Here is a 17,546-nt window from a genome sequence, read left to right as displayed (position 1 = left end):
CAAGCGATTCTCCTGCCTCAGCCTCCGGAGTAGCTGGATTACAGGCGTGCACAATCACGCCTGGCTAATTTTTGTATTTTTAGTAGAGACGGGGTTTTACCATGTTAGTCAGGCTGGTCTTGAACTCCTGACCTCGGGTGATCCACCCACCTCCCAAATGTGCTGGGATTTATAGGTGTGAGCCACCACATCCGGTGATATATTCTTTAACTTGACAAGATTTTACTGTGTTTCATTTCTGAAGGTTTTGGTTTTACAGAAAAAAAAAAAATTAATAGCAGTCATGCATCTTAAAATAAGATATATTATTTTAGAATAAGTTGTATAAGTTGCCCTAAAAATTGTGTCATCCAAAAAGAAAAGGTGTGTAAAAAGTAATAGTAGAATGTAGATAAATACAGATGGATGTGTGTGTGTGTGTGTGTGTGTCCATCTACAAAACTCACCAGCAGATAATACAGATTTTTTTCTTTGTATATTACTAGAGAAAGCTGAAAATTCTTATTTTCATTGGCTTAAAATGGCAGAGTAAGGAAGTATTTGTGCAAGAAAGAATAGAACACAGTTCCATTGTGTTGAGGCAAAGCTCAATAGCCCAAATTTTGTCTTGTTAGCTGCCTGTTAGAATTAGTAGATCTTACTTGGTTCTGATAGGGCATGGTATTTGTCTTAGATTGTTTTGTGCAATGTTAAGGAAATAAATATGTTTATTATTACTGATCATTTGACATTTTTTTTTGTTTCATTCATTACGTATATGTATCATACAGGTGCCCCCTACTGAGACAGTTCCTCAGGTCAAAAAAGAAAAACATAGCACACAAGCTAAAAATAGAGCAAAAAGGAAACCTCCTAAAGGAATGTTTCTTTCTCAAGAAGATGTGGAGGCTGTTTCTGCCAATGCCACTGCTGCCACCACGGTGCTGCGACAACTAGACATGGAATTGGTTTCAGTCAAACGACAGGTACTCATAAGCCCATTCTTGGAGGTAAAAGAGTTAATTAGCACTTGAGAGGTGTTTCTGTTAATCACATATTTGAATGTTCTCTTTCCACAAATCTGAAAGGAGCATTTTGTTTCTAAAGAATTAAGACAGATCTTGAGTACTAGCCCATTGATTTTTTTTTTCTTTTTAATGAACATAATAAATTGAAGCATATGGATATAGTGTCATCTGAAAGTATTTCTGAAGTATATAGGAAAGCATATGAATATCATATTTATATATATATGTGTCTGTGTTTTTGTGATTTTTCACAATATGAACACACCCGAGTAACCTGCATCTGGACCAAAAAATGGAATGTTGCCCCCCATGCATTTTCCCTCCTGGTCACTGTTCCACTCATGAAATGCTACATTCCCTCAGCAGCTCCACCTCTCTTTTATTACCTGACTCCTCCTTGTAGGTTACCACTGTTCTGATCTTTTTTATTTTATTTTCGAGACTGTGTCTTGTTTTGTTGCCCAGGCTGGAGTGCAGTAGTGCGATCTTGGCTCACTGTAACCTTTGCTTCCAGGGCTCAAGTGATCCTCCTACCTCAGCCTCCCAAGTAGTTAGGAGTACAGGCACTCGCCATTATGCCTGGCTAATTTTTTGTATTTTTTAGTAGAGGTGGGGTTTTGCCATGTTGCTGAGGCTGCTCTTGAACTCCTGAGCTCAAATGATCCACCCACCTCGGCCTCCCAAAGTGCTGAGATTACAGGTGTAAGCCACCACACTTGGCCCTATTCTGATTTTTAAAACCATAGATTTTTCTCTGTTTATATGGTCCTGTTTATTTTATGTCTGGCTTTCTTTCAACCTGAGAGCTAAGCACTTTTTCAAAATGGTCCTGTTATTTTATGTGTGGTTGCACATCAGTGTTTCCCAGCTGCAGCGCTATTGCCATGTTGGGCCTTCCTCTGCACTGTAAGGTGTTTAGCAGCATCCCTGGTCTAAATGCTAGTAGCACCCTCCCCCTATCAGTTGTGGCAACAGAAATGTCCCTAGGCATTACCAGATTCCCTTTGGGGGCAAGATTGTCCCCAGTTGAGAACCACTGCTCTACATCATTGCCACATTTTGGTAGTCTTAAATTTTAGCCCTTCTAATGGGTTATAATGATACCTCATTGTACTTTTTATTTGGCAGTTCCCTGATGACTCATGAAGTTGCTCACCTTTTCATCCATTTGTTGACCATGTGGATATCCTCTTTTGTGACATGTCTACTCAAGTCTTTCATCTGTTTTTTTCTGTCAGGTTGCATATTTTCTTAGTGGTTTATAAGGTGTTCTTTAGTCTCTGAGTTGTTTTCTACAACTTGTATTGTAAATACTGTAAATATGTTTTTCATTCTGTGACTCTTAATGGTATCTTTTGATAAACAGTAATGCTTAATGTTAAGGTAGTTTCTTAGTCTTCTCAAGTTAGTGGTTTTTGAGTTCTGTTAACCTTTCTCAAGTCACCTCCCATGCTGATTTTAGAAGTGTCGTTTTACCTTTTACATTTTAATCTAGAAATGTTTTTCTGTATTTGTTGTCACATGTTGAATAATCACTGTTTTATTTTCATATGAGTATCAGTTTGGCCAAGTATTTACCGAAGAAACTTTTCTTCTTTGCAATGCAGCAGGACCTTTGTTTTACATCCAGGGTCTGTATGGGTATGGAACTGGTTTGAGGTTCTCTATTCCTTTGGTCTGTTTGTCCATCCTTCACCAATACATACTGTCCTAACTTTATGTGCTTTATAAATGTAGATATCTGGTGTAATGTAAGTTCTCCAACATTATCTTGGTTATCACTGGCCTTTTAATTTCCATATAAAATTTAGAATTACTTTATCAATTTTCAGAAAAATAATGCTATTAAAATTTTGATTGGGATTGTATTGTATCTATAGACAAAAATGGAGAATTCACATCTTTATTGAGTTTCCTGATCAGTGAACATGATATACTCCTCTACTTGTATATGTCTGTAATTTCTGTCAGTGTTGTGGTGTTTACTGTGTAAGAACTTACACATCTTTTGTTAGTTATTCTGTGATATTTGGTATTCTTTTGGTGCTCTTATAAAAGATATTGTTTTTTAAATTACCTTATAGTTGTTTTTGCCTGCTATGTGGCTTATTTTAATCAGATTGCATGGTACATTTAAACTGAAAATTCAACCTAGTAGTTAAGTACTGCTCTTTCATTCTCTTTCTGGAATTCAGTTCCAGAAACCCATCAGCAAGTTGTTGACTAACAGTTTATTTTTGGTTTTTGCTGCTTTTGGTTAATCTTGGTGGTTCCCTTGGAAGGTTAAACAGGAGGCCGACTGTCATCTCATAGATGCGAAGAGCATGGTGTGTGGCCGTCGTTCTTGTGGTTTAGGGAAGGAGCCCAGACCAGGACCCAAGCGCACCCTGTGTGCTCAGAGGAGCAGCTTCTTGTCATGGTTGCTGTCAGCTGTACTCTAATCTTAGGAGAATCACTTAATCTTTCTGGGCCTCTTTTCAAATGAGATTTAATCTTGGCCTGCCTGATCTCAATGTCCTGGCTGCTGTGTGAGAGAGATTTGAAGCTCTGTTAGCGTTGGAAGGACTCTCTCTGAGGTTATGAGCTCTCGTTGATGTTGTCTCCTTTCTCCCTCTGCTGAATGAGCTCCTGGTGGTTGCTGTTTAATATATTGAGGAAAGAAAAAGAGACCTTCCTCTTCCACAGAGGTGTTATTGACTGCATAGTATCAGAGTGAAAAGATCCTTTGGTTTTCAGAGCAGGGTCAAGAGCAGGAATTTTTAAATTTGAAGGTAGCTCACAATTATGAAGAGGGAAGACTGTCTCACGAAGAGAGGAGGTAGGTTATTTACTTTCCACAACCTTTTAGGGCTACAGTTCGTAGTGTGTTCACTGCCAGATGTGCTTCTAGACTCAAAATGGGCAGTCAGTCCACAGGGGCCACTTGTTTGGAGGCCGCCGTGTTTGGTATATCAGGGATACATTCTGAAAATAACAGAAAACTGGACTAACAGCACCTTAAACAATTTAGGGTCTATTTTTCTCAAATAGCAAGAAGTCCCCTCGTCAGTGGTCTGGTGTTAGCTCATATGTTCTGTGATGCTCTCAGGGAGCCAGGTACTTTTCAGGGCTTCTACGCTGCCGTCCTCAGCTGTTGGCTTTTCATCTTGCTTGCTGCCGCATGTTGGAAGCTACAGGAGCCATTTGCAACCTCACATCTGCATTCAGGGCAGTATGAAGAGGAGGTGGGGGTGGAGCTAACCTGTCTGCCCCTTTTAGCAGGAAAAGCAAAAGCCTTACTAGAAGCTCTTTAGCTGAATTCTATGTGCCCACGTGTTACGTACTGCTCTTCCTCCTTCCCAGAACGTAATCAGCCTCTACCAGCGAGAAGGGTGCTGGGCATGTCTCTTAAATTAGCCAGTGAACAGTGCTGGTTACTTTAGGTCTTTCCCTGAGCGGAGAATGAAATAATCTGACATAAAGAGGAATCACTACGCCCACAGTAAAGCAGAATGACTGAGGGTTGGGGGCTGGGGGCGGGTGTGTCTAGTAGGGCCCCAGGACAAGTGGATGGCTTTTCCATTTTTAATTTTGTTTTTTCTTTAAATACTGATTACTTTTGCATCCTATTTCTTACCTATTTCATTGGCACTCACTTTCTTTCCAGTTGGCATGATGGTGGCAGCTAATCTGTTTTTTCTGCTTAATAAACACTAGATGTTTGGGGGTAGGGTGGTTATTTTGTTTTTTGGAGATGGGATCTTGCTGTGTTGTCCCGCCTGGGACTGTACTGATGCAGTCATGGATCACAGTAACCTCAAAGGCCTGGGCTCAAGCAGTTGCCCACCTCAGCCTTCCAAGAAGTTGGGGCTACAGGTGAGCACCACCATGCCTGGTTCATTTGTAAAATTTTTTGGTAGAGACAGGGTCTCGCTGTGTCATCCAGGCTGGTCTTGAACTCCTGGGCTCAAATGATCCTTCCTGCCCTTGGCCTCCCAAAGCGTTGTGATTACAGGTGTGAGGCACTGCACCAGCCTAATTTTTTTGGCAGAGTCTGGCTCTGTCACCCAGGCTGAAGTGCAGTCTCGGCTCACTGCAACCTCTGCTTCTTAGGCTCAAGACACCCCCCTACCTCAGCCTCCCAAGTAGCTGGGATGACAAAGCCTCAATATTTCTGGTACAAAAAAGGGATTAGGAAGAAAGGTATAGGCTACTGAGCATTTAGAGCTAGCTTTTAGTTCAGAACTTGTAGACGATTTTACGTTTAATCTCTCTGCTACTTTTATAGTGTTACTTAATCACAGTGCTGCAATGTGTACCCATTTTTGTACTGTCTATGAACACCCAGCCAGAATGACAAGAGTGGTCTGTTTCACTGGAATGTGAAGAGGACACCTAGGCCCTGACTGTTTCTTGCCAGAAGTTACTGTGTTACTGTGTTATGTTTTTAATCAAAAAGGAATTGAGTGAACGTAATCAGAGCACTTTGCAGTTTTCCTGGGTTTTTGGTTAACTGAAAGAGCACTGAGCAAGAGCCTAAGATTGTTCTATCTAGTATGTCAGCCAGCAGCCCCACATGTGGTTTTTTAAATTTAGATGAATTACAAGTGAAAAAATTAAAAAATTTTTGGGTAGCATCTTCTACTTATGAATGTCTTTTACATTTTGCTTGAGAAAATCAAGCTCTTTTTCCCTTGGCTTTCTTAGTTGCTTGTGTGATTATTCAAAGATGAAAAATGCTGGAATCAGAGTTCACTGATGCTTGACACAGATGTGCCCTCTGCTTGGAGTAGAGGGAAGGTAGCCTGCCTCTGTGGCCTGTCTCATTCAAGGGCCTATGGGAAAATTAAAGAGCAGCCATGGCCTGGGTGGTTGGTATTGTTTGTGGCCTTTCTTTTGATTGATTAAGGGCAGTGAAAGATTACCTTGAACCAAGAGGCAGTAATGTGGAAAAAGATAATTTGTAAGAAAATTAAGAAGTGAGAAGACTTAATCCAAGTTAGACTTTCTGGAAAACTCAACTGACATTGTGTTCTCCCCTGCTCCCCCATCATCAAAGAAATCTACTCCTGCACTTCTGCCCTGTGTAGAAGCGGTAGACAGCACAGTGATGTAGGGGTGCTGTGGGTCTGCGCCTGCAGTTCTGCTCTAAAGCCGGGGCCTTCCAGTCTTAACTCTGGCCGCTCTGTTACTTCAGCTCAAGCCTATGTGGTAGGAAACCCAGGCATTTCTTTTGTCTTTAATATAAGACTCCAGGTAGGTGTTTTGCTGCTCGGGTATCACCTGTTAGGAAGCTGTGGATCCAGGACTACATACGTGAGAGCTCTTTCATCTCCTCCTCCTTGGTTGTACTTTCCCTGTTGCTCTGAACAAGCAAATAATAAATCTAGTTAGATGCTTCAAAGAATACCATAGGGACCTCACAATTCAGCTACAACAAATGATAGTAACGTTTTTACTCTTGGGATTTTGTTTATTTACATTTTTAAGTTCTGTTTTCATACCTTTATACAAGTTTTTACTTTTTAAATGAAAATTATTTTTTCCTTCTAGATCCAGAATATTAAACAGACAAACAGTGCCCTCAAAGAAAAACTTGATGGTGGAATAGAACCATATCGACTTCCAGAGGTAGGATTATGTTAACATCATCTCAGAAATCATACTCAAGTTTTGCATGTTTAAGAATTAAAACCTGTGTGATAACATCTTCAGTATACATCTCTTGGAAGAGTATATGGACATAGTTTTATGAACTTAATTAATGTTAAAATTCTGATAGAGAAAAAGAAAGGTTCATTAAACTCAGAGGGACATATTCATCTCCAAATGTAATGTGCTAAAATGACTCATTTGGATATCCAGGTCATTCAGAAATGTAATGCACGTTGGACTACAGAAGAGCAGCTTCTCGCCGTACAAGGTATGGGGAAGGTTTTCTTCTAAAGGGTTTAGGGGGCCAGGTGTGGTGGTGGCTCACACCTGTAATCCCAGCACTTTGGGAGGCCAACATATTTGCTTGAGCCCAGGAGCTCAAGGCTGCATTGATCCATGATCATACCGCACTGCATTCCAGCCTGGACAACAGAGTGAGACCCTGACTTTAAATTATAAAAGGGGGGAAAAAAGAGTCTGGAGGCATTGGTAGATTTTAGGGAAAAAGTTATGTCCCCTCCCACTGTCAGCCCCTATTTATTTAGAAATAGGTTCTTGGATGATTATGTCCTAGTGGATGTCATTGTAGCCAGATTACTGCATTCCTTTGGGCTTTTTTCTTCTCCTTTCCCACACAAGTTGTAAAAACTTACCTAGAACTCTCAGTTTTCTAAAGGTGCGAGTATTTTATTTTACTAGTTACTCGTTGAGCTCCCACTCTTCAGGAAGTACAAAACCCCAGAAGAAGCAGATAGAGTGTTCGGATTTTAAGGTTGGAGACACTTTGGACCTGCGATACCGAAAAGGTGAATGCAGAATGTCCTCAGCCCTAGGGCAATTTCTGGGTAACTTCAGTTGTTGAGTGACATGTAATGGGAAAACAGATATCAAAACAACAGGGTCAGTCGTCTCCAGAATGTGTCTAGAATTGACCGGTACTTTTTCCTACTCTTACAGCACACAAAATTAGTGCCTGCTATTAAAAGCCTGTATGTTTTCTTATCTGGTTAAAGAGGTAAATCTCAACTGTGGTTTTAAAAAATTGTTTTTCTCTTGTATTTTTAAAAAATGCTTTCTTACATCCTTAGCCATCAGGAAATACGGCCGAGATTTTCAGGCAATCTCAGACGTGATTGGGAACAAGTCAGTGGTACAAGTGAAAAACTTTTTCGTTAATTATCGACGCCGCTTCAACATAGATGAAGTTTTACAAGAATGGGAAGCAGAACATGGTAAAGAAGAGACCAATGGGCCCAGTAACCAGAAACCTGTGAAGTCCCCAGATAATTCCATTAAGATGCCTGAAGAGGAAGACGAGGTAAAACTGAAACAAAACAGTCACTTCTCTGTTAGGAAGTTCATGCTTGATATTCCAATTTCTAAAGTGATGAATTTTTTCAGCTATAGAGATTCTTAGGTTTCAGCTGTATTAGTAACTTCACTATTACCTGTAAATAACCATAATGTGTATGCATTGACTCCAGTTCTTGGTCCCTGTGTATTATTCACATTTTAATTTCTGGGCAGATTCTTAATTTCATCCTGGTTTCCTCCAGCCACAGAATACTCTGCATTATCTGTTTTCCTTAAATACAGTGAAATCTTGAGTCACTAAGATGCAGGGGGTTGGGGTATAAAGAAAAAGTAAAAATACAGTGAAAGCTGTCACGAAGCACTAAGGTGGAAGTTTGTGAGGAATGTCGGTGAGGCTCAGTCATCGGAAATGTGTCGTCACATCTTCATGAGGTTAACAGACTGAGTGGTGAGTCTCACGGCCCGCCAACCCTGAGCTCCTCAGGCCTGTCCCTGCTGTCCAGATCTTCCAGCCTTTGATGCTCTTTGGGGCTGATTGGCTTAAATATTGATGGGAACGGTTCTATGGCTGGCTGGAACTTCTGTGATGGTGGCTGATAATTTCTGGGATGATAGCCCTGGTTTAATCTGTCACTTCCCTGCTGTCTGTGCCAGGAGCACCTGCTATTTCCCCATCTAGCCTGGCCTGCCTTGCTGTTATGTTTCTCCCTCTACTCCCAGAGCACATGAGCCTGGGGCTGGACATAAGAAAGAAGAACTTGCCAAGCACTTTGCCTCTGAATGTTCATAAGCATGGTAATTTAAGAACTAATTTAGCTTTCTTTTCTTTCTTTCTTTCTTTCCTTCCTTCCTTCTTTCTTTCTTTCTTTCTTTCTTTCTTTCTTTCTTTCTTTCTTTTCTTTCTTTTTTTCTTTTTTTTTTTTTTTTTTTTTTTTTTTTTTTTTTTTTTTTTTTTAAGAGAGTCTCGCTCTGTTGACTAGGCTGGAGTGCAGTGGCGCAATCTTGGCTCACTGCAACCTCCATCTCCCGGGTTCAAGTGATTCTCCTGCCTCAGCCTCCCGAGTAGCTGGGACTACATACGCATGCCACCACACCCAGCTAATTTTTTTGTATTTTTAGTAGAGACAGGGTTTCACCGTGTTAGCCAGAATGGTCTCCATCTCCTGACCTTGTGATCCGCCCACCTCGGCCTCCCAAAGTGCTGGGATTACAGGCGTGAGGCCACCACGCCTGGCCCTAATTTAGCTTTATAAGCAAAATCACTTTCACATCAAAGTCTTTTTCAGACCATGCTGGAATGATTTGAGATGACCTATTTTGCGTTGTGTGTGCTGCCATTTTGCTTCAAGAGCCTGGCCCTAGAAGCAGCCCAGAAAGGGTTCCTGACCTGAGCATGGAAGTACCTTGGAAGGTAGATGGTATCCCCTGGGAGTATGGTGCCACCCCTCCATGCAAGGCCTCTTTGCCATCTGGGAAAAGGACCTCAAGGCACAGCCATCTGTAAGAACAGCATTGAAACATATTAATTTTCTTAGAATTAGATTCTTTAGAGCCTTTTGCCAAAAAATCTTTGTAATAAATGTACTAAATCAGTAGTATTTCCAAAGTCAGTACCCCTGAGTCACCCCCATGCATAGCCCTGCCTGAAAAGGGCATGTAACTAAAATGGTGGTGTTTTTATTTTCAGCAGTGATTTTTTTTTCTTTATTCATCTTCCCTTTTTTTTTCCAGTGATTTTTGTCCCAGCACTAATTGCCCCTGTTAGCACTCAGTTTAGGAAGCACTGAAAAGCTGGAGACTGCTGAGGAAGAAGCATTAGGATTTGCAGGAATGAAAGCTTGCTTCCTGTGTGTGTTTTCCGGCTTCATTCCCAGGATGACTGGAAGCAGAAACAGTCAGGAACTCTGGCTATATTCCGTCTTCACATTTGATCAAAGCCAGTGCTAGCTGGGCCGGCATAACAAATCTGATAGGAAATTTAGAACCAAGAGTCATTACCAACAGGATGTCCATTGTTGTGCATATGTTTTTTTTCCTTCATTCTCATGCTTGGATCATTGATTGACTTAAGTGAGTCAGATAGTTTTTTTTAACCTTGTTATCAGCCCAGGTTCCTCCATAATGGTCTGCTTGCCATGTGGATTGCGCATCAAAGCATGGGCATTCCTTTCCCAGTCTACTTCTGCCTCCTCCAAGCAACAGATCATAGTTTTTCCTGCGTAGTTGATCTTCTACGTCTTTTTTACCTAGCTTCTCTGCAAAACAAAATGAAGAATGGTATTATCTAACTCGTGTTTAATGCTGCATAGTCCTTATGTCTCTTTAAAAACTTTCCGGTAGTCATTTAAAATGTACCCCCTCATACATTTCCTTCTTTCTTTTTATTGTTTTGAGACAGAGTCTCTCTTTGTCGTCCAGGCTGGAGAGCTGTGGCACAATCTTGGCTCACTACAACCTCCAAATCCTGGGTTCAAGTGGTTCTCCTCCCTCAGCCTTCAGCCTCCCAAGTAGCTGGGATTACAGGCGTGCGCTACCATGCCCGGCTAATTTTTGTATTTTTAGTAGAGACGGGATTTCGCCATGTTGGCCAGGCTGGTCTCAAACTCCTGACCTCAAGTGATCCACCCACCTTGACCTCCCAGAGTGCTGGGATTACAGGCATGAGCCACTGCGCCCGGCCTGTTTCTTTAGTTTCTTGTAGTACCAGCCGTGCCCTGCCATCACCTGGTTTTCTGTTCTCCATATGTTAGTTTGCAGAAGGAAATTAATCTAGTGACCATCTGCTTCTCTGTGTCCCAGGGCCTAGGGGAACTTGTTAGAATACTGGCTTACTTGTCTGTCTGGTGAGTCCACAGAACTTGGGGTGTGTGTAATTTCGCCTTTTTATTTGTCCTGTGGAGTCCAGCAGCTGAGAAAGATGTCTGATGGTGTCCTGCCTGTCCCCTCTGCCCTCAGGTTTTATGTATTAGGCAGAACCCATAGGGAGAACATAAGAATTCCTCAAAGTTCTAGTAACAGAATGGTCTGTCAGATGTAGATTATTTCCTTCAGAGCTCAGAGGCGGGTAGGTAGCCCAAGGGCATTTTGAGCTTTTGAAATTCAGAGTTATTTGAAGTGGGCAAGGGTGGATTGGGGATGGTGTCACATCCAACCTCTCATTAAAAAAGGGTGCCATGGGTTGGAGAGAAAGATTCTCACATAAAATTATGAAATGATTTGAGTATATTACCAGTGAGGAGAAATCTCCTGATTTAACTTAGAAATCATATGATTTTTAACTGAAAGAACAATCACTTTCAGATTCTGGACGCATAGCCCAGTTGTTTCTCTAGCACTCAGACACTGTGAAAGTGGCAGAGAGCAGCAAGATGCCATGTAACCTTTATTTAGGTTTGAGTCTGGGTGTCAGTTTTAAAAAATAGGAGAGGGGAGTTAGGAAATGCCACATAGCTTTTAAAGATAGTCCTGAGATCATATGGGCTCCTGTATCCCAGCTGGAGCCAGTGGCTGGGCGCCAAACGGTGGGTGCCACAGCCTGCCCTCAAGCCAGTGAGAGGAGTTAGGGCTGCTACTGTGCTTGTATGACCTTTTCAGGTTTTTTTGTTCGTTTGTTTTTTTGAAACAGAGAGTTTTCTGTTGCTGAGATCAAGTGGAGTGCAGTGGTATGATCTTAGCTCACTGCAATCTCCACCTCCCGAGCTCGTGATTTTTGTGCCTCAGCCTCCCAAGTAGCTGGGACTGCAGTTGGGCACCACCATGCCCGGCCAATATTTCTTTTTAGTAGAGACAGGATTTTGCCTTGTTGGCCATGCCGGTCTTGAATTCCTGGCCTCAAGCAGTTCTCCTGCCTCAGCCTCCCAAAGTGCTGGGATTACAGGCACGAGCCACTGTGCTGGGCCGTTTTCAGGCATTTAAATTTAATCCTAGTGAAGTAGATATCACTATGTATCTTCTACACATGAAGAAACTGAAGCTCAAAAAGACATCTAGAATGTGGGAGGGCTGGGATTCAAGGCCAGGATGCCTGGCCGGAGAGGCCACACACTTGCCCTGCCCTTAAGAACATCATGGTGTTTGGGTTGGTCGCTGTGGCTCATCCTTGTAATCCCAGCATGTTGGGAGGCCGAGGCAGGCAGATCATGAGGTCAAGAGATAGAGACCAGCCTGGCCAACATGGTGAAACCTCATCTGTACTAAATACAAAAATTAGCTGGGCGTGGTGGCACGGGCCTGTAGCCTCAGCTACTCAGGAAGCTGAGGCAGGAGAATCGCTCGAACCCAAGAGGCAGAGGTTGCAGTGAGCCGAGATCACGCCACTGCACTCCAGCCTGGTGACAAAGTGAGACTCCGTCTCAGGAAAAAAAAGAAACAACACAGTGTTTCCTCTGCAGGTTTGCTGGCTACCCCCTTCCTTTTCAGTACACTGGAGATAGCAGCTTGTGCTGTTTACCTCTTCTTTGATCCTTTTTTTTTTTCTTTCTTCTCTTGGCCTCAGGCTCCTTCTGTTCTGGATGTCAGATATACATCTGCCTCCTGAGGAACTCTGGTGGCTTTGAACAATTGGTGTGGACTACTGTGTTATCCGGGATATCAGGTATTACGAGACATCACCTAGCCATCTGCATCACATCTCTCTGGACAAGCAGCTATTACCAAAAAAGGCATATCCTTCCAGTCCTGTGCTCCATCTGCCTTAATTCTTTGCTCGTTCCTCCATGTTGGCGCCACTTCCCAGAGAGCTCCACTGCATCTCTCGCGCTCTGCCTCCGTGCTGGGGAATCTCATGGCCTGCACATCTCTTGTGACTCTGGGAACCGCCTCCCCCGCCGGAGCCCCTGAGCCCCATCAATGGCAGCTCTTCCCAGTCAGCAGCTTCAGAGCAGGCAGTCTCCTCGGAAGGCCCGACTCTGTTCCTGCATGGCCTGCAATTTCTACTTTGTGTATAGAGTAATTTTCAGAGTAACCGCGACGCTGTTGGCGTTCTAGAAAGTTTCTCTTGTTCTTTTCTGAGACAGCCACCTAAGTGATAATCTGCTTTTTTTGGAAATCACAATATATTACCAGACTACATCATAACCTTTATCATGCCAAGCATCCTGATGCAACTCACATTTTCCTAAACATGGGGTATAGTTACAGTTTGTAAATTGAGTTGGCTTAAATCTCTTCCTTCTCCCTTCCCAAGTGTTACAAAGCTCATTCACTGCAACTGTCCTTGGACACTAGCTTAAAGGGAACGTGGACCTCAATGCTTTCTGCCTTCAACTTTTCAGCATTGTGACCCCAGGGTGGGTACCACCCCATCTTTTCCTGACCCCCACCCCCACCTCCAAGAGGTTTGGCCCACATCACTGTACCTGGTGCTTGTACATTTGGAATTGGTGCCTTCTCCTTTTGGCAACCATGGTATCAATCCTTTTTCTGTTTTAGTGTCTTATTTCTTCTTTCAAGTTATTTGCTAGCCAAAGATGACATCACTGAGATGAGGAGACGGGAGCTTGCTGCAGATTCTGACAGAGCAGATTGTAAATGTCAGTGTCAGAATGTTAGAATAGCTGCGCTGGTTTCTGAAAGCTGCATGTTGTTCCGCATTTTCTCAGTTCGCCTGGCCTTTCATGTGGCACTCCGTATGCCCGTGTGTGTCCTTCATGTGCTGATGTGATGACACAAACACCATCCACACTCTTAATATCAGAGTACAGGACAGAGAAGTGATCAATGTACTGGTCTAGTGAGACTGAGATGAAGAGAAATCACCTACAAAGTGGTCTGTAATGCCTTTTGGTTGGACTGGGAACAAGTAAAATTTTCTCATAAACATGTTGAGACTTCCAGAATCACTTTTGTTATCTTACCAGACCATGGGCCGCTGAGGGTTGAGGAGCAGACTGTCAGACGGCATTCTCACATGCCCTGTTCCCACCCCACGGCCATTCAGACTGCACTAAATACGTTGAAGTCGCTTTTGTTGTTGTTTGCATCATTTAAATATTTTTTTCTGCTTTCAATACCAAAAAAAAAAAAAAAATGCAGATGCTTTAAGGCATAAACAGAATTCTTAAGAATTTAAAATATGCAATTAAAATTTGATATGTTTTGACTCCCAAGCACCTTGTTTTTGTTGTTGTTGTTGTTGTTGAAGTCAGCTGATTTTCCCTTTAGAAAGAGGGTCAGCTAGAAACCTAGGTATTTTGGAATTGTTAATTGCATTTTAGTATAGTCTGGAGAAAGGTCATTCAAAAGGGAAGTACAATGGGACTTGCCCGCCCTTCATCATCTCATTCCCGTACCAGGTGTGTGTTGGTCACATAAGCGCCTGGGAAGCAGCAGAGGAGTCCCAGTTGTCGCTGCTACCTGGAGACAGGGCTAGCAAAATAACACTAGTGTTGAGGGAAGGCCTTTTTTTAAAAAAAAAAAAAAAAAAACAAAAACAAAAACAAAAAACCATAAGCCTGCTGTGTACACCGAGGGCGGCGGGAGAAGCATGAGAAGGAGTCAGCCTAAGTTTGCACATTGCGTAAAGGGGACACTAAGGTATGAGCCGAAGCTTTAGGTTCTCCTTGCTTCCCTCAAGACTTCCTTCCTGTAACAGAAGCAGCAGGCAATTGCTGCAGTGCGTTTCTTGCCCAGCCAGTAGGTCTGTGTCTCCCGTAAGGAAAAATAGCCTGATCCCTTCTGGCAGCATTTGGAAGCTTGATGCTAATTCTTACATAGCGTGGCAAGCCAGCCACGAGTGCCAGGCCTTGATCTGTATTCTGCACTATGCCCTTACTTGGTTCCTGGCATTGAGTGGTCCCCCAGCCCTGAAGAATCACTTGAGATCATCACAGCAGCTGAACTAGGCTTTCTCCCCAAGGGGCAGGGGCATGTCGTTTTCATTTGACGGGGAAAAGAGGTAGCTGTCCTTGACTGCCTTTGTTGTGGTTTCCTGCGTAAGATAGCACTGTTTTCAACTTTTTTTCATTACACTGTCTTTGCAATGATGTAAATGTAAGAAATCACTTGGCTTTAAAAGCGAAGTGGTTGGTTATTTATGTGAAGACTTTTTAACATATCAAGAATTAGGTGCGTTGGCAGGTAGGGTTTGGGATGTGGTAACTGCTTCAGATGGAATGTTCACTTAAACTTTGTCTTCTTAAAAGTTATCAATGTGAATGTCATAATTATATATATTTTTGTGGAAATTTTTCTCATAAGTTATTGTGCAAAATATAGTATCATTGATGCAAATAATAGTTTTAAACTTTTAGTTTAGAAACCCTAAAAGATATAAATTGTATTACATATGCATTAAAAGTTTGTTTTATTTAATTTTATGTAGATGTGTAAAGTGTTAGGTAAACTTATTTTCACTTATCCATTTAAACACCTTGTTACTTGAATATTGTGTTGACTGGTCTGCAACAGTGATCCATTCTGTAATATAGCTCTTTTAACTGGGAAGGAACCACGCCCCAGTTGTGCTGATTACATTCGTGGTGGCTCACAGGTGGGTGCTGGTGTTGGCAGGAGCCGGAGGTTAGTGTAACGCAATGCCGCGTTATCTTGGTGCACAGAATTTGTGGAGACGCCGCTTCCTCAAAATGGTTTTTGATCATTTTTTATCTATAAGACCTTTTGATGCTCACAAACCTCTATTCAACACACAAAACAAAACGGAAAAGGTAGTTGGGTTGTAAAAGCTTACTGTGGTGGACTCATTAAGCAGTGGTTTTCTGTTCATAGAAAGTTTCCTCAAATACCACACACCACTGTTAGCTGTGCTCATTGTCACTTTAAATTTCAGCTATGCCCTATTTTTGTCATTCTAAGTATCAGACGTACTATTGGTATAATTGCACACCAAAAATCAGCCAAACTGTGCATTACGCTGACTGGATCCCTGCTTTTATGTGAGCTAAGAAAAGATGGAGCCAACTCCAACAAGGGCCTCTTTTTCTCTCTTGTCTAGCCTGTTTCTAAACCGAATGACCCAGGATTCAAGCTTTTAATATCAAGTGAAACTTTGCCTCAGATGGACTCCAGGTAGTTTAGGTCATCTATATCTAGCGGTCCTGTGCGATGCTGTTTCTGCCACTCCCTGAATCTCCGCAGCTTCTCTTATGTTGTAGTAAAGCACAATTGCAGCGACGTCGCATCAGAAGAAGGAAGGTCAGCAGAGGTGATGCATGTTGTATGATGATGAGTGTTTACAGCCACCTTCTCCTAAGAAGAAAATTTACACTGGGGTGGGTAGTATTCCATTATGTAGACTTATCGACTTTGCTAAGTGCTTTTTAGACTGCTTAAAAAATTTTCAAGATTTTAAAAGATGTATAAGGTTAAGTTTGCAAATATAATGGAAATGCTGTATATCTTTTGAAGTGATAAAATCCACGTTGGAATTTTAAAGAAAATATGCTGTAATAATGCTGTTGTAAGTAATATTTTAATGTCTCTTTGCCTGTTTTCTATTTCAGCACATTCATTGTGGTGAATGTTCATAGCATTATAACCGCTTAGCCATTGAATGATAACATTTGTTAGTGGAAATTGGAAAATTTATTTGTGAAATTCTGCAGAATTCATTTTTCTATTTCCAATATTTGCTGAGGTTAAATAAAAATTTTCAAGCCATTGATGTAATAAAATACGAAACCAAAGCATTTTCTGCACCCCCACTCTCCATCAAAGCAGTACCCTACCCTGTACCAAAGTGGGGTTCTTTCTTTCCTTTTGAGTGAGTCTTGGGTTTCCAAATGTTTAATTTCCTCCAAATCAGACCCTTTGGAAACACAGCTCGGGATGCCTTTTGTTTTTAGCCTTTTGCTCTATCTGAGCCTACATCCTTTTTTGTGTAAAATTTTATAGTTGGAATCAAATTGAAGCGCATGAATTCATGGTTTGTGATAGTTGTGGGCTCAAATGCAAGGGTTCAGTAAGAAGTGATTTTTCTCCCCATAGTGGGTTTTCGTTTTTCAGCCTCACCAGGCTTTTTGGCCTGGTCCCTGGAGGCAGGATAGTAGCAGTGCAGAGGCGAGATCACTGCCTCTGTGGCCTCTGCTCAGCCCAGAGTGGATGCTGGTAGTTTCCTGAGTAGCAGCAGGAGCTGGCGGTGGCTGTGGTCTCGTGGTCTTCCCTTTGTTAGCTGGGATGTAGGATTTGGTTAGATAACTGCTAGAAGCCCAATGCACTATCCATTGTGCCACGGAGTCTGCTCTCTAGGTATCTACTACTATAGAAACCCAACTTCTAGGTCCAGGCAGATGGGGCCCCTGTGTGTGACTGCACGGTGCAGGAGGGTTGTAGAAGGGTGGCTGGGTCCAGCCTTCCCCAGGTTGGCAGTCTAATGGGGGGGCACTGCACACACCCTATCACAGGGAGTGGTGCCGCAGCTGCAGGAGGGTCTGGGAGGGAGGTCGCAGCTGCCTTATGTCTTTAGGGAGTGCCTGTCCTGGAGCTGAGCCTGTGGAAAGGGGTGAGGGTGGCACCTAGGGGTGGAGATCAAAAGCGTTGAGACATCCGCTGTGATTTGTGAAGGTGACTTGTGGTCTAGAACAAGAGGAAATGAGTTCCAAGGACAGCAATGGGGATGATTGAGGCTGAGGCGGC

General features: G+C 42.5%; 1 protein-coding gene across 1 annotated transcript in view; it reads left to right on the top strand.

Moving 5' to 3' along the window:
• RCOR1 (REST corepressor 1) overlaps positions 1–16,600 on the top strand; it is a 131,284-nt gene extending 114,684 nt beyond the window's left edge. Inside the window, exons 8-12 of the mRNA XM_017528061.1 lie at positions 771–965; positions 6,540–6,617; positions 6,852–6,909; positions 7,730–7,959; positions 12,451–16,600. Of these exons, the coding sequence (XP_017383550.1) occupies positions 771–965; positions 6,540–6,617; positions 6,852–6,909; positions 7,730–7,959; positions 12,451–12,492 (603 nt within the window). The 3' untranslated portion in view covers positions 12,493–16,600. The remainder of the gene's footprint in view (positions 1–770; positions 966–6,539; positions 6,618–6,851; positions 6,910–7,729; positions 7,960–12,450) is intronic.
• The last annotated feature ends 946 nt before the right edge of the window (positions 16,601–17,546 follow it).

The sequence above is a fragment of the Cebus imitator genome, unplaced genomic scaffold (genome assembly GCF_001604975.1).
Source record: "Cebus imitator isolate Cc_AM_T3 unplaced genomic scaffold, Cebus_imitator-1.0 Scaffold52, whole genome shotgun sequence".
Taxonomy (NCBI): Eukaryota; Metazoa; Chordata; class Mammalia; order Primates; family Cebidae; genus Cebus; species Cebus imitator.
The sequence above is the reverse complement of the archived record's forward strand: the minus strand, read 5'-3'. Positions and strand labels throughout refer to the sequence as shown.